The sequence below is a fragment of the Strix aluco genome, chromosome 14, assembly GCF_031877795.1.
Source record: "Strix aluco isolate bStrAlu1 chromosome 14, bStrAlu1.hap1, whole genome shotgun sequence".
NCBI lineage: Eukaryota > Metazoa > Chordata > Aves > Strigiformes > Strigidae > Strix > Strix aluco.
Genome location: NC_133944.1, coordinates 18179323 through 18196051, shown reverse-complemented (window position 1 = coordinate 18196051; position 16729 = coordinate 18179323). Strand labels below are relative to the sequence as shown.

The 16729-nt window shown below is 37.1% G+C and overlaps 1 protein-coding gene across 7 annotated transcripts in view; it reads right to left on the bottom strand.

Annotated features, from left to right (window-relative positions):
- Nucleotides 1–16729, bottom strand: part of CHD9 (chromodomain helicase DNA binding protein 9) — a 97193-nt gene that overhangs the window by 5987 nt on the left and 74477 nt on the right. For 4 of the 7 annotated variants that reach the window (XM_074839890.1, XM_074839889.1, XM_074839892.1 and 1 more), the window contains 16 exons: nucleotides 15887–16086; nucleotides 15229–15388; nucleotides 14182–14271; nucleotides 13288–13391; nucleotides 13049–13166; nucleotides 12314–12371; nucleotides 11945–11987; nucleotides 11564–11783; nucleotides 11230–11432; nucleotides 10061–10969; nucleotides 7780–7943; nucleotides 5249–5521; nucleotides 4256–4424; nucleotides 3075–3214; nucleotides 2349–2570; nucleotides 1676–1804 (listed from right to left, as the gene is read on the bottom strand). In XM_074839890.1, the coding sequence (XP_074695991.1) occupies nucleotides 1676–1804; nucleotides 2349–2570; nucleotides 3075–3214; nucleotides 4256–4424; nucleotides 5249–5521; nucleotides 7780–7943; nucleotides 10061–10969; nucleotides 11230–11432; nucleotides 11564–11783; nucleotides 11945–11987; nucleotides 12314–12371; nucleotides 13049–13166; nucleotides 13288–13391; nucleotides 14182–14271; nucleotides 15229–15388; nucleotides 15887–16086 (3202 nt within the window). Of the gene's footprint in view, nucleotides 1–1675; nucleotides 1805–2348; nucleotides 2571–3074; nucleotides 3215–4255; nucleotides 4425–5139; nucleotides 5522–7779; nucleotides 7944–10060; nucleotides 10970–11229; nucleotides 11433–11563; nucleotides 11784–11944; nucleotides 11988–12313; nucleotides 12372–13048; nucleotides 13167–13287; nucleotides 13392–14181; nucleotides 14272–15228; nucleotides 15389–15886; nucleotides 16087–16729 lie in introns of those variants that run through there. The other 3 variants (XM_074839894.1, XM_074839893.1, XR_012625127.1) reach the window with 3 other exon arrangements.

The window sequence follows — 16729 nt, the reverse complement described above, 5'->3', positions numbered from 1 at the left end:
GGAGAACAATAGTGGTGCAAGTATTACCAACCCTGTTAAGCTTTTCCTTTATCCACTAAATCAGTCCTATCATCTCAGACAACTTCTAAAAACACTTCTATTAAGAGGCTCTGTTTCTCTTGTGAAATTAATTCTTCTATTTTTTTCATGTGAAAAAGGCCAAGTTTGCTAAACTGCATGTTCTAATAATATCATATAAGCAGGAAAGTAAACTTCAAATTAATCAGAAGTATTATTCAGATCCAGAAAGGAAGAAGAAGTGGTAGAAAGAAGAAAGGAAAAAATTCCAGTTTCTGCTCAACTTCCTTTATAAACTGCATGTTAAACTCACATTTTCTAGGCTACTTTCCGTCCCCTCACCACCTGCTACTAAACATATAACTGAACTAAACAAGAAAATGAGACAAGATGAGTTTGGTGACGCAGAGAAGTTGGGTACAAATTATAAATGGGAAAACTGAAGTTAATAAAGTCAGAGTCTCAACTATGGTGTGGCAATTTATTAGAGAAAAAAGCCATCATGAAAACACAGGCTTTTACAGCAAGCACAGATCAAATCTCACTCCTTAATCATCAACTTTGAAAAGATTCCTCAGGGCACAGCTTCCTGTAGAGCAGCCAAGGGTCTGTTTTTCAAGAGACTAGCAACATACAGATTTCTCTTAGAGCTGCTGTCTCAATGCACTGAAGAGATTAAAGACTCTCAAATGCTGCCGCGCTCTCCTCCACAGATGCATAAAGCTTCTGACCTTAATATAGCAGCATAAAAAACTTTCCTGCTTTCCTTGCAACTGCTCTCTAGCAAGAAGAAAAGCTAGCAGTATCGCAAGAGAAAATGCTCCACACATTGACACAGTATCTCAAAGATTCCTACTGGACTGCTGCTCTGGTACTATGCTGACATTCAAAGACACCATCCCACACATCTGTCCAAATAAACAACAGTAATGTTCTGCATGCTTTTCTTGAATGTTGCCTTTTAGCCTTTCCCAAAGCCTACTCAAATGCATTATACCTTTCCCAAACTTTGAACACCTGTCCAAAAATTTGAATTCAACACGTGGTCTCCCATATTCCGTTGTTGGGATTTTATATAAGATTTCCCCTTCTACTTTTGTTCCCTTGTTGCACTACTGTTTAACTTAGCAATATGATTTACAACAGATATATACTGGTAAACCATAAAGGTCAAATGACAGAGAACTGGAAAAACAAAAGAACAAAGTAATCCAGTACACAGAATTTAAGCAAATCCAATGGATAAGTTTTTATGCAGCATGCACTACCAATGTAATTTTAATCATGCCAGAAGCAGTAATGAGAGGTACACAAAATTTAGAACTTGCGAGAATGTTGCTACGCTGATCAGAACAACACATATTTCAGTGGCCATGCCTCTGTATTAGTCAACGGCACAAATACTGCAATACATTGAGGGCTCAATTCTGTCAGAACATAAACCACAGGGTAAGTTTCTAGCCGTATCTTACATATTTTCATAGTTGCAAAATGTTTACTAGAAGATTGTCATCGACTTTCTTGCTCTGTGCCAAAACCTTAAAATGAAAACCTCTCATTTGTACACAGTATTTTAGCAAGTGTAGTATATAGAGTTCTTCATTTCAGGTAACTTTTCATTTGGGGAAGATCAGAATGGGAACAGTATTATGAATACCTTTCTTGCATTTCTTCTATTTATGAGCTGAACACGTTCTTCACCAGTCAAACTATTAATGTCCAGTTTATTAGGGTTTCGACAACGGTGCCGTTTTTGTTTGGGCCTCCCATCATGCAACTGCATCCTCTGTTATAAAGAAATCAAAAACCAGTAAAATGAGGTTGTTACTCCAGACGTCATACATATGACTTTCGTACATTCTGTTCAACATTAACAAATCTCAAATTCAGAGGTAACATAATGAGAACATCATACCCACACAAACGTCACTACCATAGCATTGTAATGTAGGTGTGAGATACAGCCCACAGTAGTCTTTAATCCTCTTGCACATCACTAAATATGTTGTTACACATTTTCAGCTCCCATCATCAGTATCATGGTAATAAGAGTTTTCTTATCTTAGATGATTTCTAAAATCTTACGTGAAATTAGAAAAAGATCAAATGTCTTTGTTTAGTATTGCTTTTCTTGGCAATTACATTTGTGAGGGAAACAGAAGGCTTGCAGAGCTCAAATTATGTAAAAAGAAATGGACATTTTCCTTTTCCTAAACAAAATAGAAGAATGAACAAGGAATAATTCCATGTAACACAGAATACAAATCCAAACACGTTTTATGAGAAATGTTCTACTATTTAGCGAGAACAGAGCTGAGAGAAATACTCACAGGAATACAAGCTCCTGAATCTTCAACATATCCAGGGTGTTCTTTAAGCCACCTTTCTAAATCTTTTCTTTTGGGGGCATCATCACCTGCAAGCCTTGTTCCATCTTTTAGGTTAATAACAGGAACTGGACTCTCTGCATCAAGCATGCCTTGGGACTGCGTGTAAGTGAGTGCTGGGTTTATTCCTGCAGCAACTTGACAGGAGTTAATACCTGGATTAACCTGGAGAAATTCAGAACATTTGAATTTCACACATAGAAAACCACCCACCACAATTATTTCATGTACGATACAATGAAGACCACAGCCCTGCAGATTATTATGTCCACACTCAAGGACTGAGTGAGACTTCTCATGTCATAGATAGCTCCCTTTAAGTCACGGGACAATCACGTCCTGTAACAGATCTTACAGGAAAGAATGTCAGAAAGTGTTGCTAGGTCAAATATTAAGTTTTAAATAACACATTGTTAATTACAGTTCATAAAAACTAGAATTACACTTACTTTTAAAGAATAGTTATCAATATTGTATGTATCTAATATTTAGTAAAACTCTACCAGTTCTCATTTGCGTAGTTGTAAACTATCAGTGAACAATTTCAGAAAAAAACAAAACCCAATAGTTTTGAGTAAAGTTTTTGTTTTATGTTGATAACTAGTTATGCTCAGTTAAGGGATTAACTGTATTTTGGACCTTATTTTTGGATGCAAAAAGTTTACTTACATGATTAGGCTGTTTATTTCTATTTATAAAGAGGACATCAACTCCCTCCACATTCTTCCTTCTTCCTCTTCTCTTTTTGACTACAGGCTGACTATCAACTATGACTCCATTGGCACTGGCTGTTAAGTGACTGGAAGTACCTAATTAATGATGCAATAAAATCAGTGTCAGATGCTTGAGCCGTTTATAACAAGAAACATGTCTGAATAAAAACAGGAAATAAAATTACTGGAAATAGTGCAAGTGCATGTAATTTTTACATGTAATATCTAATAGGAATTGCCTTTTGTTTTATGACTGTTTAAAACACTACTAGTATCAGGCTCTGAAAAGCCATTCTGCTTTGAAAGTTTCCTATTACTGTCCCTTACCCCCACCAAATCAATCTGTATAAGGAGGAGAGCTGTTAAAAACCACTGACATCACACACATGGAGAGGTAGACATCCCTAAATCAATGTTTGTAACAAGACCTTAATGGTATGTTGCAAAAGAACAAGAAAGTACAAAATGCAAGTGAAGGGTAGTATTTTTTTAAAGGAAATGTTCTCATCCATGTTAATCAGATGCTGGCCTAAATCAAGCACCCAATTCTAATAATTTCAAATATTTTAATCAAAATTTTAACTGCTTACTTTAGGCTCGTTTTTATTTGTCAGTGTACACCTACTGTTATTTTTTGTGAAAATAAGCTGTAAGTTTTCAGCTATAAGCCAGAAATTGGTTCTAGACTATTGTCCTACACTGTTTCTTTACTTGAGACACAGGAAAGAATACAAAGAATGCAAATTGATACAGGTATAAATCTAGAACTCTTCATCTTTACTTACAAACTAACTACAATAAGTTCTGAGTTAAACTGATTACTGCCAGCGTAGAGTGATGCACTTTACAATTATGAAAATCTTCTTGTGAGGGTGTTTACAATGTATAATGGCATCTTTCTAATAAATGGACATTACAGGAATTGACACTGTGAGAGAGTATTCATGTGGTCCAACCTCATGCCTCAACGCAGGTGCCCAGTTTCCCTAACACACTGGAGAGAATTCCTCCAGGCCGCAGTTTAGAAGAGATAACATTGCAAACATCTCTCTCCACTGCCTATACATGGAGATTGACGGGAGAACCCAGAAGGTAAGATTTAATACTAACCCTTATGCCCTCTAACATTTTACATACCTGATTTGGGAAGTGATTTTGGGAAGTTGACAAGGCTGGTTTCTGAAGCATTCTGGAGTTCACGTAGCCGAGCCAGGTATTGCTGCTGTCCCAATGCACCTTCCTCGCTTTCAAATGGCCTTTTCTGAGACAGTCCCTGCTTCTGAAAAGTCAATTTCAAACCACCTTCCTGTTAAATAAATGCCAGGGTTAGAAGAGTCTCTTCTGAAGCAGAAATGACTACTTCATAATCAGGATTCTCACATACAAACAGTTACTCCAGAAGAGTTGAGGAAGAATGAAAACATTGTATTAGACCTTGAAACAAGTCTTGCTTCTTCTCCATGTAAAAAACAGATCTGAACAGAAATTTCATGGAATTGCTTCTATGAATATAAATTTTAAATTATCTATTCTCTTAACTGAAAAAGCCAGACACTGAACAGCTGCCTACCCCCCTAATCCAGTCCTAAAGAAATGCCAAACCCAATTACAAGAGGAAATGGAAAATTTCATACATTTTTATGTGCTACAGTCTCAAACTACAGTAAGAAAAATGTTTGAAGCTTCTAGCCTGCATTTAAACTGGGAAATTTACCTATAGTCCTCTTAAAAAGGCATGAAAGTGCTTGCTGGATAGGACATGCTGAAATGTTTAAAAAAAGCCAAACAACAGAAATATCTTTTTCTACTAACCAGATTTCTTAGAAACAGCATGAAACAGGCTGTCTGAGGAAGCACCAGAACGGCAAAATTTCAATTCAGGGAGAGAAATAACAATGATTCCTTCCAGTGGCTTATGCAAATTTAGAACAAAATAAAAACGAAGAAACACCACCCCCCAAAAAAACCAAACCCAAACCCCAAACACTCAATGCCCAGAAGCAGCAGACCCAAATACCCACAAACAAGTGTGTGAAGGAAGTGAGAGTGAGAGCAGGCAGCCACTTGCAGGTAAAGCATGCCGCACACCGCAATCGCAATCAGGTCCTAGGGCAATAAAAATAAACATACGTCATTGATTTTCACTGTAAACTCCTTTTCTCGTACATGCTTCTTCACCTTTGACATCTGTGGTGATTGATCATATTCTTCCTTAACACCTGCAAGAGGGGGTGTTGGTGCACTGGGCTCACTGTAATCTGCAGCTGCACCTGGGCTATCCAGAAGTTTGGTTGTGTAGAAAGATGCCACCGTATTGCTGTCATAGCTCCTTCTTGCTGAAGGCCATTTACCTTTCAACACTGTTTGACAAATACTGTCAAGTCGATTAATCATAACTCGATCCTGAAAAGCAGAGAAAATATTTTTATAAGAGTAATCCTTACCACCACTGTACACATTACATTTATGTATTATCTTCTAATTCTAAGAAGAAGAGAAATGACAACATTTTTAATCACTGGACTTGGACTTAAAAGATTTCTAAGTTCCTAGATTTGTACCGGTTCCCTGTAAAAGTTTGTGAAAACCACCTCTGAGCTTAATTCCACCGCCTGTAAACAAATATGCAATCTCTCTCATCTATACAGGGTCTGGGGCCTGCAAATGCTTGAAACACAGTATCTCTCTGATTTTTAAAGGAAAGATATGGTAACTACCAAAGTAGTATTTGTAGGTCTGGCTTTGACTCATTGGTAGCAGGGTCTGAACCTTTGAGCAGCACCATAACATATCTGACAAACAGCATCTATAAAACTAAATCGACAGACTTTTATTCACATCTCATTTTAGCTTTTGAAACCATATTATTCCTCATTCACATTCTTTAGACATCAAACACAGATTTGACTTCACACACCTGCATAAAAAATAGTGAGTCCAATAAACTCAGCTAAGTACATGCAAGCTCCAGCAACTACCAGGTTTTCTGATGATTTCAGAAGGCAGTTCTTTGTCAAATAAAAAATGTGAATGCTAAAATCACCTGTTCTGTAAGCAAACATTTTTTTGCCAACTTGTAAAAAAAGCTTGATTTTGTACACTCTGAATGTCACTTTTCACAATTTGCAAAGCACCTGTGACATGGAAGTTATGCTCCCCTTCTCAAATTGAAGGTTCAAAAATTATGAAAACTAGTATTTATATTTGAATGCATCTTCCAGGAGCAAATGTAACAACTAAAAGCTCCTGAAGTTCAGATCCCACATCTATTTTTTCTGTTTCTTCACCCTTTTTGTGTCTCCTGTGTTGTTTTCCTTTTCAAACTTTCCTCAACTGCTTGACCTGGAAACTTTTCCTTCATTACAAGCTCGTGATCTGAATTTTCAAGCTGATTTGCAACTCATGTCTATTCCACAGAAGATTTTGAAATTATGTTTTTTTATTAAAATGCCAGTGTATTTTTTTTATATAGCATATGCCTAGCAACACACTAAACATGCTAAAACATTTCTTTAGAACTACTGGAAAACATAAGCATCAAAAAAATCTGTCACAAAGCATCACACAGGCTTTCCCACACTTAAAAAAAGTCACACACTGAAATCTGTAAGCGTAACACTGACTATAAAAGCAAGTAGATTTTTCAAATGCAGAAAACATCCAAGTCAATCTCATTTTCATTATACAACAGAAAGAAACCTATCCAAAAATATATCACAGTTAAAGTTTATGTAGTGAACAGGCATTCCAGCAATTCACAATTTTTGCTTCATCTTCTTAGTAAAGCTAGTAATTAAAGTGTGAGAAACTGCTTCTTCCAAGCTATGGCAGCCATAGAAATCCAGATATGGCTGAAGAGCTTAAAAATATTCAGTATTTAATTCAAAGAAGGTGAATTTGGGTGGTGAGACACTGGCACAGGTTGCCCAGAGAAGCTGTGGCTGCCCCCTCCCTGGCAGTGTTCAAGGCCAGGTTGGACGGGGCTTTGAGCAACCTGGTCTAGTGGGAGGTGTCCCTGCCCATGGCAGGGGGGTTGGAACTAGAGGATCTTTAAGGTCCCTTCCAACCCAAACCGTTCTATGATTCTATGAATTTCCAGTTACTTAGTATCTTTTCAAGGTATACTTTAGAATTTCACTAAATTCACTAATTCACATAGGGAATCACACAGTTACATTTTAACACAGAAGTTGTATTACACCAGTGCTTCAGCCAGCCTATACTTTAACATGATCTAGGATTCTGCCATGTAGCTGAAAGAGTCCTACTACTACCAAAAAAGTTTTTTGAATATTTAGCTTAACTGATTTCTTGCTCTGTTTCATTTTTTACATTCTTTTGGACTACTCTAAACAATTCCTCTCACGGACTTAAGATCATCCAGATACCTGATAAATTATCTCATCTTCACCTTAAATATGCTTCCTTTATAAAGTTTTGTTTCCTGTGTGAACATTCTCTCTTTTCCAGATACAGCTATAAAACTGATGTATAAAATGCTTTGTCATTATTTTACTATAATTTACCACGAACAAAATTCTGTTTTTTCCGAGACCTCCCCACAACTCAGTGGTATGGTTTTAACATATTTAATTCAATACAAATGTCACAGCCCACCTTCCCCTACAACCCTGGTTTTCAAAGCAGTACTATAAACTTGCCTTTGGCCAGTAGGATGCAGCCAACATGTATCCACCTTGTAGGAGATAACTGGAATTTGGTGTCCCATTGTTCATCTGGAAACTGTCTTGCGTCTCATCTTGTGTTGTACTCAGAGAGGCCACACTCTCTTCATCATATGCTTTTATATGCGGGGTTCCTTCTGCTAAATAAAACCACTAAAGTCATTTGATGCCGTAAAGAGGTTAAACGCTCATTGTAAGAGGTTCAGGTGAACAACACACACAGAACAATGTTCAGCGAAAATCCAAACACAAAGTTAAACTGAAGAATTAATGTTAGCTTTTTCAGGATGACTGTGGATCCTTTTTTAGGCACGTAAACTCCACACATATTCCTGTTAACATTTCAAGAGCTTAACGTGTCAAACAGATATTTGAAAACAGACATGCTTCAGAGTAATCTGATAGACAGTCCTTACTTATTTTAACATATTTCTTTTGTAAGCCAACATGCACTGAAGTGCAGAATGAAATCGAAACGACAGGTGTCTATCACCAGAACAAGGCAAATCTATTGGGATACTACTTTAAAAAACCACTCCATTTCATTTACTGGACAGAATGCTAAATGTTCCACATCTTGAACATATGTATCTGCATAATTTAATTTTTAACATTTTAATCACAGCGGATATTTTCCTAGTATCTTTCCAGTGTGTCCTCTGACTTTCTTATACTTCTCTTATTATTTTGTCTTTTGCCTCCATCCAGAGAACAATGTTAAGTTTCACTATGGCATAGGGAAAAAGTCTGAAAATACACAAAAAGTGCTGCCTGAGAAGGTACATACTACAATGAGTAAGGGAATTAAGGGACAATTCTACAGAACTCAAATTTGTCCTTAAAAAAAAGCTATGTATGTAGTCATCTGATACAATTTAGCTCTCCCTTAAAACTTGTTTCAAATACGAAAAGTATGTCAAAGTTCCATGATCACTGTACAACATATGAAATAAAACCTGGGCTTAAAATCGAAATGCAGATGAAGTTAAGAGAATTTTCCAGCATTTACCGATCTCTTCAACACCAATTTACAGCAAAATAGTCACAAAAGGAAAGGCTGATTGATTTAGGAGATTTTGCAATCTGAGGATGGCACAATTACTTGCCTGAACAGACTGAGCTGGCAGAAAGCAAGCCTAATATTTGGACTTGCAGCACATGTTATAGTATCCACCATCTAAATATAAATATTTATGTCATATAAGTATCCCTTTTCTTTCACTGTTTTAATGTTTGCATACAACTGTTTCCTCGGAAAATGTCCTTCCACTGCTACAAGGCAGCAGCGTCTTAATCATTTTAAGCAGCATTTTACTTGCCCAGTAATCATTTTCCCAGTAAATTAACCCTGTGGTTTCCATTTGGAATTTCCAGACAAGAAGATCCATCTGATTAATGCAGTGCCCTTTTCCCTGACATACTGGGAGAAAAAACAGCTTATTTACGTATGCTGTAATCCCACTGCCTAACTTCATCCTCTTCCTTGTTCTATTACCATTTGTTATCACACAGTAGAGAATTATTTTCATGGTCTGAGTTTCAATGGGGCAAGAGTAGCGAACACCTCATAGTACCAAAATAAAGGAATGTATTAAATAACAACTGGTTGGTTTATTAAAAAAATTTAAATCACTGATCAGAGGATTTTGCTTCTACTTTGAAGCTTTCAAAAGTATCTCTGGGCTATTTGGTCCTCTGCTCTATAATTGCCTCAGTCTTTCCTACGCAGATACACATTAAGTGTCTGAAAATTTTCAATGCAAGTACACTGCCTGGCCACCTCCAGTTCACAAGCAAAAGCAGCTTACATTACTCTACAGCTTGAACAGGAGGAAGCTTGCAGATTTGATGAAAGCACAGTGAAGAAGCTACAAAGACAGGTGAGCAAGAGCGGAAAAAACAAACAGGGAATCTCTATATTTAGGATGAAAAAGAAACAGTAGTAGGGCATACACACACAATATATATTTCCAGAAAACATTAGCCATTCAGTGCTCCTCCCACACGTGAACCATATGCACAGTAAGCTTGCTTAGGGAATCAGTCAACAAATCTTAAGTACCTCATCCTGCACTGATATGAAGCAAAGAAAATGCTGTATCCCTGAAATTCTTCCAACTCACTTGCAGAATCAAGAAAATATGTTTATTTAAGTTTACTTCTGTGGGATTTAATATCCTTTTTTAGACATTTTCTCATTAAGAATAAACTTATTCAGTGTAAGAGTTATACTGCAGAAACAAGACTACACACATACCACGTTTCTGTGCCTCCTCTTCATCGCTATCACTCTCTTCAGATGATGATGATGACGACGACGACGATGATGAGGATGAGGAGGAGGAGGATGATGATGCTGAAGAACAAGATGAAGATGATGAAGAGCTAGAGCCTGATCGAGAGTGTGAACAAGATGAGGAAGACGAAGAGGATGAAGACGACGACCTGGAAGAACAGGATGATCTATCTGAGTCAGAGTCTGAGTCAGAGCTAGAGTCAGATCCCCTTTTGCTGACTCTCTGTTTTTTGGAAGCTGGGTTTGGAGTTAGAGGCTCTGTCCTTGCTGCCACCATGCGCCTGTCTGTTTCAGTCTTCACGCTAGGTTTGTGGTCTGTATTTTGTATTGGTGTGCCATTTTTTGGACTCAAAGCTTCCGATTTCATTACTGTCTGCGTCTCCTCTGTAGACATAGATTCCTCTTCAGAAGACTGAGGGTCCTCTTTCAGATTTTCATTTTTAGCTTTTATGTCCTCAAAAGCATTCACTTTAGCATCTGACAATCTTGACTGAGGTGTAAGAGGAGAAGCAGATAATGCCATCTGGTACTGATGCAAGAGTGGAGTAGAAGTCCTTGAGAGTGCCACTTTATTTTGATTATAGTTCCTCTGGGCAGACATAAATGACAGTTCAGGATCACGAAGAATATGATAATCTGTCCTGCTAACTCCATGTTTAGCAGCTCCAATAAGTAAATCCCTGTCATGAGTCCCACACTCCCACCAGACAGGTAAGTCTGGGTTTGGCTGGCATAGCTTTAGTCGTTCAAACAACTGTGGGTGCCTGAGAGCCTGTTCTCGTACTTTCCTTAGGAGTTCAATGCGATATAAAGTCCGGGAAGCACGCTCCTCTGTAATTGGTTGTATAAAAATGTTTGGATCTACGAGTTCTGTATTAAAACAAAACAAAGATGAGAATCTGACCAAAAAAACCCCCAAACCCCACTGCAAATCAATACTAGAAGTAGATGGCTTTAATCAGTCAATAGATGTCTCCCCATTATAAGCTTTCAATTTTACACTTAACCTGTTTCCTTATTTCCTTCTCCCCCATTTTTATTTTTGAACACATCAAAGAAAAACCTTTTCAAGATGAGCACTGGCGACAGAAAGGAAAGATAAAACTAGAAGTAAAAATATATACACCCACCTTCTTTTGAGGGGAGACGACAGACTCTCCGGCACATTGACATAAATGCATACAAGTACTTCTCTAAGCTCTCATCAGTTTTCTTATGCAGTCTAGCCATTGCTCTAAATTTGGTCCAATCAAATCGTCCCCTTTCAGGATCAAACACCACTCCAAATGTGGACACAACTCTGTAGAAGTCAGCTTCTTCTCTTCTTGTCCATCTTGATCAGCAAGAAAAAATTTGGATATTCTGTTATTTTCTTCACAATTTCATGCAGCTAGCGATTATTATTTCTTCCATATTTTTTACATGAGGATGTATTAAAAATGTGTATTTGCATGCTGCACATACCTTTGCTGTCTTTCAATCTTAGCAGCCATCTTTGGATTTAGAGCAGCTTCTTCATAGGGAGGCTGCATCATACTAGTTTGTATTGGGAATGCTGGCTGGATCTGCTGGGCCTGCCTATTTTTACTCGTTCGCTGATAAGCTGTTATTAGACGACGAAGACGTGTTGTTAAGGCAGACTGAGTGGGCCAATAGATTTTGTCTCCTTCCATCATTTGTCCATCTATATTAAAATCAAGTCACAGGAAAAATAAAGAAGTTAATCACTGCTGGGGCCTATGGTTCTACACTAGGCAATCTGAACACATTTCAGCTAAGAGTTAGGAGAATTAAACAATTCAAGATAGATTGAATTGGCTAGGATTTGAAGTTTTACATATTTACCTCCATCTGCTATTACTAGATCACCTGGGGATGAAACATCATCCTGTAGAAAAACAGAAATGAAGCAGAAGTTAAAATGTAGCCCTCTCCAGAGATTCAGGCTAAACTTACATCTTGCAAGCAGTTTATGAATATGAAAAAGAACAAGAGTATAACACGTATGTTGGACAAATGGCTAACAAGGCATACAACAGAATTATGTAACAGTTCCCTCTCATTGCCCCTCACCCACACAGCTGCAGATACACACGGAGTAAGTTATAGCCATTTAGAGACATATAGAAAAACATAATAATTTGCTCAATGAAAAGGTAGAAGTATTACATTCTAAATATGTTAAAGGGAGCTATTAATAGGTTCCCACTATACCTCTATGTCATCTTTAAACATTGCTGGTGCTGGTTTATATTCTGGATCTTCTACATCCCTGTTAAAATTTCAACACAAAGGGACACATCTTAGTAATATTTTAGAAGTCCTTACACTCTTTTCAATTAAGCAAAACTCATCTAAATTTAGTTAGATATAGTGTATTTAATTTTATTCTTGAAATGAGGAAAATATATCATGGTAGCTTTGGCTTGAATCTTCCCCCCCCCTCAATTCACTATCTCATTCAAAGATGTTCTTCATGACCACAGCTGCTAACCTCACCTATGAAGCAATGAATAAAAGCAGTTCTCCCTTTCAGCCGTTACCAGTGATACCCAAATCAATCTACTGGGGTCACTGGTTAGATAGACAAGACTACTACACCAAGCTGACCTGAAATCAAATTAAATAGGTCTGTAGCACTTTGCCTCCGAAGGCTTTTGCACTTCAGTATCTAAGTAATATTTCTGATACTGCAACACAAGTTAGAGTCTTTGTTAACAAGTTGCTGCATTTTTCCTTTAACTGTGAAATTCCAAACTTCAATGGTTCTCTTACACTGTTCCTAACTTTTTTCAGTCTGTGGGAGTAAAATTGAAGTGGTATTCTTCACAACAATAACATCAAACTCACATAAAACCAGTTAAGAAGAGAATAAAGTACAACATATAAACTCAGTCTCATTTACTTTTAGGCCCCAAAACATTCATGCCCATTTTCATGTGCTCATACCCATCAATATAATCATTTGCTCTCTGTTCGGCAGCAACTGCTTTTTCATCTGGCTTGCCAACCCTTTCCAAGAAGCACAGGGCTGGGTCTGCTCTGATAGTGTTGTATTTTTCATAGCCTATAGAGGAAACAATAAGTGGCCCAAATTCAACTTGCAGAATAAACTTTAAAATAATTGAGTGTAGGGTGTTTATATTGAGGAGTGGGGAAGTACATACATAGTCATCCATATTACTCACCATGTTTAAAAACTCCAATTAGAAGAGATTTATCTGCATCTGCATCCCACCACTCTGCAGGAACTTCAGAGTGATCTGGCTCAGGGACCCAAACATCAATTTCACTAAGGAGAATCACCAACATCAGTAATATTCAGAGGAAGAATTTTTTTTTTTTTATTTTCTCTTTGTACATTTATACTTTATGTGGGATTTTTAAATTTGTCTCTTCAAGCACACATATACATTCTATGTCCAACAAACTAATTCAAAGATTACTTCGAAGGTTGTAAAGAATCCTAGGACTGAAATGTTTAATTTTTGCTATTTAATAGCATATAACAGTTAAAAAGTGGATTGTTATGCTAATAAGTTACATAAGCTATGCAATACAATAGTAATTCATCATTAAGAATAATTTGACAACCTAAAGAAACTGAGGCATACAATTTTTCACCTCTGCATTCAGTAAGACCCTAAAACCAGCAATACAAAACACCCAGACAGCTTAATATTTTGAACGTGACAGAGACCACTACCAGGGAAAGAATATGAAAGCAGAACCAGCATACAATATTCTTCCTCTTTCAGTAAACTCTGCCAATTCCTAGCAGTTTGTGCTTGCAAAATTTAGCAAGGATCATCTACTTTTGTGTTTAACAGCATGAGATGGACTGCTCTTCCACAAATATTTATAACAGCTTTCTGAATGACTCATAAATAAGAATCAAGACTTCCTCACATCAAGTTGATACAAAGTCTTTAGTAAAGAGTAAACAAAAACATTTTTCTCACAGTCTAAGGATACAAATATTTAGTTTTAATATTTCTTATTTAAGTCTAGGAAGATTTATGAACTCTCATTTGATAGTTTGCATTTAAAATAAACTAGCAAAAAACCTCTCTATAGTTCACCTGGCATCAATTCCATCAAACACCTTTTGGAATTCGTTACCAATGACTTCTTGTTTTAAGTAATACAGCATTCTTACTCGAAGCAAGACCCTAAACAAAGAAAAAGAGAAATACAAATATTAGCACTCTAAAACCTTTCAATAGCTGTTTTGTCTTTTGTAATATCACAAAGCTTTCAAGTCATTTTTCCTAAAACATACTTTCTTCAGTTATAAGGAGATAACCTCCAATTTAGGTCACCTAACACTTTTTATTGCAATCACTTCTACAAATTGTTTTATTGCAAAAATTCTTTCAAATCCTAGACAAAGACTAAGACTAGCAGAACACTCCGCCCTTGATTCATAAAATACTGCTAAGAACAAACTGCTATTTCCCTTTTCATACTTCGAAGATGCCCTCAGAAAGAATCATGCAGGCTGAAAATGAACATCTTCCACACCACCTTTTCATCCCTTCGCACTACAAATTTGGTGCATGACCCTAATGGCTTCTCCATGCTTTATCTCAATTCTTGACTACAGCTGTATGAAGTTTTCAAGCAGAGTATAACAAGTTTTGCTACAGAAAAATGATTTATCTAAATTAGTTATAATAGCTGTAATTTATAGCGATGAACGAGCTTTCAACAAGCTAGTAGCTCAGATGCTCAGAAGCCTAGAAATCATGACAGGTAAACAGCATGTAAGATCGACGAGAACAACTTTAGTGCTTTCAGTTTCTCTACTAAACACTCCCAAACCCTTTAGTCCTTTGGCTGCTACAAGGCTCCCCAAACATGCTAGCAAGATCGATCTCTCTTTCTCTGTACAGACACAAACATACAGTTTCTTTAAAAATGACAACAGCATTATTTTAAATGTGAAATACTCGGTTCACCTCCTAATGCACTGTAACCTGTTTATTCTAGTCAAGCTAACACGATTAAAACTTGTTTCTTCATAGTGCCACAACTATTTTAAAGTCTTCATAGACAACGAGGAACTAGAAGAAAAAAAAATCTTTACATAAACAGTGAAAGACATTCACATGTCAGCTACTGCTTACTTGTTGCAGTGGTGTTTTATGTGCTTTTTGTATCCTTCATCTTGCAACAGATGTTCTGGATTGTATTTTCGAAGCCATTCTGCTTTGTGTATATCAAAAGTGCTAGCCTGGGTTTTCACTTTCTTTCCTTTTCTTCCTCTAGGCACAGGGGCTGATAAGCCTACATAATTTAAAATATAATACAGTAACAGCAACAGGTAGGTACAGATTCCACCATACTTATAGTTCCTATATCCTATACCAGTATTGTGACCTGCAGTACAGAAAAAATACTAGCATCACAGCCTCTGGATATGAGGTTTTTTCTCTTTTGTCTCTTAAGCATCTCTGGAGTACATTTCACCAGCTAAGGACAAAGCAGGAGAGGGGGAGCGAAAGGAGAGTGTGCTGTCACCTGCTATGAAACAGAATAGGTTCTTACAAACTGAAATGAAAAGAAAGCTTACACAGAGTATACCAATCCATTTGGGTAAGCCATCAAATACAAAGCAAAGCAGAAATGACACTCCTTTTCCCATCAATTGAATTGCATATCTGGAATAAATTCCATTTACTTCAAGTAGGACACATTCAGAGAGAGTTTTTAGCTGTTTTTATCCCAGTACCACAGGCATCCGTGTAAGAAGCTATTTAACTGCAGAAACACGTAAGTCCTTACCAAGATGATTCTGTAACTCTCGTGTTTGCCCATCCTCTGTTGGGGTAATGAGATCCCATATAAAACTTTTTATTTTCTCATCCCCTCTGTAGTGAACAAGACAATAGGCTAATAGAGCTCGGCAAATTATCTCCACATCCTGTTCATTCAGCTGTCTCTTGAAGCGACCATGTGACAAAATTTCCCTCCATCGACCCCACCTAGTCCAAAGCGAAACACAAATCAGCACTTTGAGGTGAAACACATGGGTAGCCTGTAGATTTCTGTTACAAAAGGGAATTTCTCTGTAAAATATATAGATTTCCACTTGTTTCCTTCAGCTTAAGTTACTGAGTGGAAATATGAAAGTAACATTTGCAACAGAACTCCATCTGTTTAAAACAGAGCTTTTAACACAGCTTGCCTGTTTACGAAAAAATATGGATGATTGTTTTAGGCTTCTAAGACACAAAACTGATGGGAACTCATGCTGCTAAGCAAACAGACATTTATCTTATAAGGTGGGTGAGAGAAGACCAAAGATTTTATTTCCAAATCAACAAACCTGATTTAAGTATGTTTAAAATAACTGGTTAGCTTTTCAGTTCCTATTTGCACCTCATGGAAGTGCAAGATGGTCTGCAATTAAGAACACCAAGTCACCTGCCAAGCCTTTATTTCAGGTATTTATTTACACAGAGTTTTGAGCCTGCCTGCAGCACTTACTGTAATGATTTAGAGAGACTATTGTAGTGCCCATGTTAAAGGTGATAATCTCCTTTGAAGAAAGGTTTTCACCTCTCTTGAATGTTTCTTCAATTGCAAGTTGTCAGAAAGATTTATACAGGGTGAATGATAAATTCA